Below are 8,194 nucleotides of genomic sequence, written 5' to 3'. Positions count from 1 at the left end.
ATTTGGTGGTAATTGTAAAAACAAATAATAAAAAATTAAACTGCATTTCACTGATCTACATCTTAATCACTCTGTTAAAGTAATAATTAACTCACTCGCCATGACTAAGCTTTTTTGTTACAACTGAAGCACACACAGACACACTCCTTTTCTCTTAGTATACATTTGGAACCTCAATCTCCACAAATTCAACAAATTTTTTTCTTGTTCTCTCTCTTCCCTCCATAGATCCAGATTCTCTTTCTCTGTTTGAAATGTGTGGGGTCTCTGTTCTGGCGTTTCTGCTTCTGCTGTCTCTCAGTGCCGAAGCTTCTGTTCACGACTACAGCGGGGAGAAATTCGCAGCCAAAGGCAACGCCTTTGTAGTCCATGGAGGTAGCGAAGGAATTTACGCTTCTGCCCCCAATCTCACCGACGCTTATCCACCGGCAAATCCTGATTCCTTCATACGGTCATTTCACTTCTCCCTTCAATTTCTTGTCTTGTGAAGGAGCTTCTCTTTAAATTTTATCTTCATTGTTTGTTAAGTTTTATTGTGTAACCCGCCAGATTCGAAATTGTTTCGTGTTCTTTGTGTGAAAAATGTAATTGGCAATGTTAGGGGGCTTGTTGAATTGCTGCATTTAGCTTTTGGTGTGGTGATTGTGAGGTTCCTGGTAAAAAGTGATTTTTTTGTTATTGTAGCATATGCTTTTAATTCGCTTCAATATGTAAGTAAAATGTGTGATTTTACTTGTCAGATTTGAAAAGTGAACTTGTTAGGATAGTCATCATAGGATTTCAACTAGTTGGGTTATAAGTTGGAAAACTGTTTCTCTTGTGGATGAGTCCTAAAGGACTGCACTTATATCTGTTTTGTTTGTTGCTGTTGTTAGTCATGCTGATGTTTGAATTGAGCAGACCTTGTACTCAATTCAAGCCACAACAGATATAAATAAAGTTTTTAGTTTATATAAAAGTTACACTCATGTTTTTGTTGATTCGGTTTTAAATGTTGTAATGTAAAAAACCAGATTGGAAAGGATTACATTTCGGAGAAACAAGGAGTTTTCTAACTTCAGTTCATGGCCGATTCAAGCTGTTCTTTTTGAAGTTGAAGATAGAGAGACAATTGGTGGTTCAGCTTATGGGGGCCAAAGGGCTGTCTGCTGCACCGGTGATCTAGCAAAACTAGGTGTGTGTGCTGAAGGGCAAGTGATTTACCGCCCTTCTGTAGAGAATCCTGATTGGCCTCAAGTTTTTGGTGTCGCTTTTGAAATTGATGCTGAAGTGGCGGTGCTGCCATTAAAATCTATTCAAATCACAAAAACTGGGATGTATAACTTGTATTTCATCCATTGTGATACTAGGCTTAAAGAATTGGTTGTGGAAGGGAAAACTGTATGGAAAAATCCCTCTGGTTATCTGCCCGGTAGAATGGCGCCTATGAAAATTTTCTACCAATTTATGTCTTTTGCATATGTATTGCTTGGGATCTTTTGGTTCTCTCAATATGCTAGATTTTGGAGGGAAGTATTTCCACTGCAGAACTGCATTACCCTGGTGATAACGCTAGGCATGTTTGAGATGGCTCTGTGGTACTTTGACTATGCTGAATTCAGTGAGACTGGAATTAGGCCAACTGGGACAACAATTTGGGCAGTAACCTTTGGAACTGTTAAGCGGACAGTGGCACGTTTGGTCATTTTAATGGTTTCAATGGGCTATGGTGTTGTGAGACCTTCACTTGGAGGGCTTACATCAAAGGTGGTTATGCTTGGAGGAACCTTCTTTGTGGCATCTGAAGTGCTTGAGTTGGTAGAAAATGTCGGTGCAGTAAGTGATCTTTCTGGAAAGGCAAAACTGTTCTTAGTTCTTCCGGCTGCAGTGTTGGATGTGTTCTTCATTCTTTGGATTTTCACTTCACTCTCTGCAACTTTAAATAAGCTTCAGGTATTCATCTTCTAAGATCGTCTCAATATTCGTTACTCCCTGAACATCATGTGAGCTTTTCTAGTAAATGAGACATAAACTACAGGGCTGCAAAATTTTCACTTTCTTTGGTAAACTTGCCACTTTCCTTATTTTTTATTTAAAGCACTGTGTGGGTAGCAATTGACAGGAGTATTGTTATGTGTATGATGTTTTCTCAATTTTGTAGAAATATGACATGACAGTATTATTGATAGAATTAGCTAGCAGGAGAAGACTCTGGGAGTGAGTTTGCATAAAAAAAATACTGTTACATTTGTAACTAATAAGTCAGAATATAAGGGCAGATGGGCTATATATAGTTATGTGGTTGAAGTAATCAAGTAACATGGGGGAGGACATCACACAATTCTCCCTCGGGTTTGCCAGTAGTTTGTTTTCGTCATCTTTGATATTTCGTGGCTATGTTACATCTGTAGAAAAATAAGAATTAATGGTCAAATTATAGTTTATTTCTTTAATTGTAAATTAATGAAATATGCCTTCCAAGATTGAAGTATCAGATCCTGATGATCTTATTCCATGAATCCTATTCTGTTTTAAAGCTTCTGGTGCACAAATTAAGATGATTTATCTTAGACTTTTGCTATGTTGCTGCACCATGTAATGTGACGACTGATTCATTCACTTTGTCGTGTCTTTTAGTATAACTATCTAAAATCTACTCTTCATGGGCTTATGTAATGCAACAGGCCAGAAGGATGATGGTAAAATTAGATATTTACAGGAAGTTCACTAATGCTTTGGCAGCAGCTGTGATTGTATCCGTTGGCTGGATTTGTTATGAGGTAATTCACAGGCACAAACATATTTTACTTGCTTAGCATGTTAACTACACCTAGTTACTGTATTGTTGGCTCAAGTTCGTCTATGCAATCAATGAATTCTGATGCTGTAAACATATTAAAATGAGCTGTAATTTATTTTTTTACCAAAACTAGAGCAGGAAATATGTTAGAAAATTGATGTTATTTGCATGCTTACTGATCTAATACACAGTCAATTTTTGATATATCAAGTCTTGATTATTTTTCAACTTTCTCTGTCAGCTTTATTTCAAATCAAATGATGTATACAATGAGCAGTGGCGGAATGCATGGATCATCCCAGCCTTCTGGCAAGTTCTGTCTTACTCTCTCCTCTTTATTATCTGCATTCTTTGGGCACCATCTCAAAGTGCAACACGGTAAAAAATCCACCTCTCTCTAAGTTCCTCCATTATCAATATTCTTTAATGCCTGATGAGTTTTTTCTTGTATGCTTTCTGTCCATGTACGTAATTTGTAACTCACTATTGTTCCTGCTGTTGACAGATATGCTTACCGTGATGATGGGAGCGAGGAGTTTGATAGGGATGAGACTACTTTAACGCTGATAAAACCATCACCCATTTCTTCAAAAGATGTTCGAAGTGTGCCAGATGCTATATCAGTGCAGAGCAGTAACGGGAATTCAAATGATGATTTAGAAGAAGACAAGAGAGAATGATTATGTGCTTCAATTGAAAATTAGCTCAATGACTCTTTCTTTAATTCTTTTATCTCCCTCGTTAGCTTTTACTCTTTTACTTCATATTTTGTCAGGACATACTTCCTTACCAGATTGGATTACATGACAGAGTCCTGTGTGTTCCTGTGATGCCAATGCACAAGAATATAATTTAGTCATTTTTTACTAATACAGAGGAACCTTTTTCATATTATGCCATATGTTATGTATATTATTATCCATGTGCATGCATGCATACGTGTGGGGACACTTGATGGAATTTTTAGTTTTTAAGTTTCCAGCTGTATAACATTATATTAGTATTTTACTATTTGGTATTGATGAATGATATTTTGAATCCATGAGATTTTTTTCTGTATGTATATTCTTTCATTAAAGTTTAAGGATAGAGTTGAGTTGGTACTGGTCAATAAAAACGATTTATCAATGAAAAGCTATCAAAACGAATTGAATAATCAAAACTTTTTGTTATCTTTTACGATGAATCCAGACTTGTATTTGAATATTAATAGTGATTTTACTTTTAGGACTTAAAGAATTCAATTATTGACCTATAATGAAGAAGAGAAGTGTAGAACAGTTTCTCTCAAAGTCCATGTTTAGATGTGCATTTTTCTACACAACATTGCCTTTTAAAAATTAATTTAACACTAGCTAATCTATATGCAATGTAACAGTAAATTTTACTTCATAGACTGATTTTATAAGATAAAATTATATAATATATATGTGTATGTTCTTTTTTACACTCGATTATATCATCTCAAATTATTATTGCAGTTTAAAGTTCTTTAAACTAATAACAGAAATAAACATTTTTTAAACAATTTTATCTTAAAAAAAAACCTCGTTCTCTTAATAAATATATTATTTTAATTGATAGGGAGTAATTAGTTTGAGAATACAATAGGAAAAAAATACTTCAAAATATAAGTGAACTTTTTTTTCTAAAAAGACATTGTATGACAAAATACACAAAGGCATCTATTGCCTCATCATTTTCATAAATAGGAAATAGAGAAACCCATCTACATTAAAACTACCAAACTATATAATACATCCACTTGCTTTCGTTTTCAGGCATCACCATCATATTTACGCAAATATAGAATAAAAAACAGTGATAAATCCAGCTTTGTTGGCAGGGCCTGAAACTTTTGCTGTTCATGATGTTGTATTGAACGTGATAAGATTACGAAGGTAGCTAAATGGGTAACAGCTAAAATTAGATGGCAACAAAACCTTAGGTGATCCAATCATAGTCATTTTAGCCTTGTGGTCACGGAAGAGCATGAATTTCTGGCTTGTCTCCAATAACTCTTAGATCTACAATAAATTATCGTTCACATCATATCCTTTATTCTTTACTCATTGAAGAATGCCAACTGGTATACTAAAGCTTGTACAACAAAATGTAACATTTAATGTTTACTTTAAATACCCCATCATCTTTTCAAGTTTTCAACAAAAATCCTGTTTATTGGTTCTTATTCCTTACTCTTAACGGAAAGTGATGCAGAGGATCGTATAATGAAAGGGGTGTGTGAATACTGCCATCTACCGGCAGCCTCTCATGCCCTGGGTTAACATTCAAATAGAGAAACTTGGCCTTCTTTCAGAATGAACCTAACACAACCTTTTAATAAAACTGTTCACACTTGTAAACAGTAGGTGATTAGTAATTAACTAGTCCATGAAAGATAGAAGGAAAATTCAGTAATGATTATCCAATTACAAATAATAAAGCGTCCAAGAATCCAGCCAACAGAAAATATGCACTTATTAAGAGCTATAAAGCTGTGTACACATTACTTGGTAACCAAGTGTGCCATGCTTCTTTACTGAAGCAAGGTCTTTCAGCATACTCACAACATATCAGCAATTCCCGTGTTATGGTGTGTGTGCGTGTGCTATATATCTAATACTCTTCTGTTTTCCATATGAATCTCTTAGATATAAGAAAAAACAGAAGATACAGGTGCCCAAAGACGAAATGTATCTAGGACTAAGATTTAAGACAGAGCATATAGTGCAAAATTATCACATTGTATAGAAGTCATTTGAAGCTACAAAAGAAACCGCCCTCTTTCGACCTTAGAAAATAAATAATAAAAAAAAAAACACACGTACAACAAATTCCAATATAAACAAATGAAACAAAATCTAGAATGTGGTGAGAAATCAAATAACGTGCTTACAGGCAGCAGCATTCAGGGTGAGGTAGCTACTTGGCTTGTCACAAGCCACATCAGGCTTCAACACAAGATTAGGGAATCTTAATCTTTCTTTCCGATAATCGTGGATCATGGTAGTAAATCTTGTTGGAGCACCCACCCGAGAGCTTGAGCAACCTCAGATTGGCCAGCACTCAATTACCTGAACGCTCCAGGGAAAAAATTAAAAGAATATGTCCTAGCTTCTAAGTTGCAAAACTCCATTTCACTTCTTCACTTCACTGCACTCCACTAGTCCATTCCATCATTCAGATCTCCTCCTCAAGTGCTGGGAAACAGTAACCCCTTCAAAAAAGTCCAAAACGGCATCCTCTAGGTCCTCAACAGAGTACTTGATGTAATTCTCCGGATGCCTCCCACTCTCTATGTGGCCCCTGAACCTCCCAAGAAACGACCTATACGCCGGAATCAGCTTCTCCGATATCGATATCCTCAGCTCCTCCCTTAGTTGCGAATCCGGTATCAACCAAACTGCCTGAGTCCTGTGAACCTCCTCAAACATGGCATTAAAAGCCTTAAACCTCTCCCTGAGAGCACTCTTGGACACCCCAGAAGAAAACCCCCCACTCACATGCAACCCCTCATCCCTCAAACAATACAGCACCCTCACCCACGTTGCCCTCTGGTAGCTCGTAGCTGCCTGCCGGAACTTTCCGGTGAGCTTCTTCAAATAATCATCCCCGATCATCTCCCTCAACTCTGGACTCCCCCTCACCTTCTGCACAATGTAGTGCACATTGTTCATCACAAACAAATGAGCCAAAGAAGCGTCCTTGTAGTGCTTACTCTTCCCATCCAAGTTGAATTGTAAAATCACAATAATCCAAATCAAATGCACATCCAAAGGGGTCTTCTCCTCAAACTCACTCAAATCCAAATCGGGTATCCCAGGATCACCCGAATACCTGGACCCCGTGGAGGGCTTTGACACTATAAGCTCATTCAAAGTAACCTTGTAATCAGAGATCAAACTTATGTAATTCATCACATACCGAGTCAGAGGATGAATCGTCCCGCCAGGAACAGGAACCCTAGAGGGTTCCTTAAGCACAGCGTTCTCAAACTCCGACAAAATCCCCCTAGCAGCCTCCCCCAACCTCGACAAAATCTCCGCTGCCTGAACCCTAATAGTCTCGGAGGACTTGGAATCAAACACAACATCAATATCCGGCATCAATTCCGTCAACGCATCGTGCAAATCAAGAATCTTGAACAACTTCTCCGGCGACCTTCGGCTAATACTAATGGCCTCGGCGAAGTTGAAGAGCTGAATCGCAGGGCCCTTCACAGTCTCCATGAAACAAGCGTCATCGATGGAGGTTCCAACTCCATCGAAGATTTGCTCGCAGAGCTTCTTTTCACTGGCAAAGAGCGTCCTGACGCAGACTTTCGCGGCTCGTATCCAGCGTCTGATTTTGTTCTCGAGCTGCTCCCACTGGAGGCGCTGCACGTCGCCGATGCTGAGCTTCTCGATACCGAGCTTGCGGAAGCTGGCGTCGACGGAGGATTTCCTGACGCTGCCGTACACCTGGATGCACTCGCGCAAGTAGCCGGAGGAGACCATGCGTTCGGCGATGCAACGGAGGTCGTAGACGGCGTCGGAGGGGATGAGATCGATCTCGCGGATGCTGCTGGTGGAGCGGTAGCTTCCCGTGACGGAGGAAGCAGCGCCGTCACTGTTGAAACGGAGGAGAGAAGTCTGGCTAACTTCATCGCTTTCGTCGTTGTCAGGGTGTTTGGGAGAAGACGAAGAAGAAGGAGGGTCAAGGGTTTGCAAGGCTTCGTCTTCTGTGGTGGGGTCGAAGGAGTTGGTGTGGGAGATGAGGATGTTGCGGAACTCGTCTTCTAAGCGGGCCATGGCGATCTGGATGGCCGAGTTGACTTTCTCCGAAACGGAAACGGAGGAGAGGGACCTCTGGATTTCATCCACCGCCTGCAGGTAGAGATCCGCCTCGTCCCGGTCGCCGGAGAATATCATCTTGTCCCGGGCATCTTCCGACGCCGTGGAGTCCCATCGCAGAATGATCTTCTCCGCCGTCTCAAGCGGGAGGCTCTCCATGATCAACGGAATGAAGCGGCGGAGTGAGACAGAGAAAGAGAAAGAGAGAGAGAGAGAGAGAGAAAAAGAAGATAGCTTTTGTCCGAATAATGGAGAAAGAGAGAGGTCTGGAAAAAGTGGGGTAAAAGAAAATGGGAAATGTGGAAAAATGAAAAGAAGAGAAGAGAGTAAGATTAGTATATCTCATATCATTGCATTACTCATTTGACTTTTTAAATGCCGCCGTTCCTTCTGGCCAATTTTGGTGTTCTCCTTTTCTCCTTTTGACCTTTTTCCATCCTTCTTCTTATACACACTAATATCATCTTTTCATCTTCTTATATCTACATTCACCATTCATCTCTTTTTTCTTACTTTCTCTCTTCATCTTTTCTCCCTTTCTTTCTCTTCTTATATCACATCCTTTTTCACTCATTATTCC

General features: G+C 39.2%; 1 protein-coding gene and 1 pseudogene across 1 annotated transcript; one reads left to right on the top strand and one right to left on the bottom strand.

Moving 5' to 3' along the window:
- The first annotated feature begins 112 nt into the window (after positions 1-112).
- On the top strand, positions 113-3,819 carry LOC124836703 (uncharacterized). Its single transcript, XM_047311879.2, has 5 exons — positions 113-451; positions 1,014-1,932; positions 2,664-2,759; positions 3,021-3,157; positions 3,285-3,819. Exons 1-5 carry the CDS (start codon positions 255-257, stop codon positions 3,457-3,459), a joined length of 1,524 nt encoding a protein of 507 aa, XP_047167835.2. The 5' UTR covers positions 113-254; the 3' UTR covers positions 3,460-3,819.
- A 1,688-nt stretch (positions 3,820-5,507) lies between these two features.
- On the bottom strand, positions 5,508-8,194 carry LOC148191512 (exocyst complex component EXO70A1 pseudogene; annotated as a pseudogene).

The sequence above is a fragment of the Vigna umbellata genome, chromosome 11 (assembly GCF_029865625.1).
Source record: "Vigna umbellata cultivar VRB3 chromosome 11, Vumbellata_1.0, whole genome shotgun sequence".
In the NCBI taxonomy this organism is placed as follows: domain Eukaryota; kingdom Viridiplantae; phylum Streptophyta; class Magnoliopsida; order Fabales; family Fabaceae; genus Vigna; species Vigna umbellata.
Note: the sequence above shows the minus strand (reverse complement) of the source record. Positions and strands in the feature narration are given on the sequence as shown.

What these genes read in the sequence shown, in the direction of transcription:
- LOC124836703 (XM_047311879.2), top strand. Translation starts at nt 255, where the DNA reads ATGTGTGGGGTCTCTGTTCTGGCGTTTCTGCTTCTGCTGTCTCTCAGT. An exon ending in AATCCTGATTCCTTCATACG is followed by an intron (nt 452 to 1,013) that starts GTCATTTCACTT and finishes GTAAAAAACCAG; the next exon opens with ATTGGAAAGGATTACATTTC. An exon ending in CCATCTCAAAGTGCAACACG is followed by an intron (nt 3,158 to 3,284) that starts GTAAAAAATCCA and finishes TGCTGTTGACAG; the next exon opens with ATATGCTTACCGTGATGATG.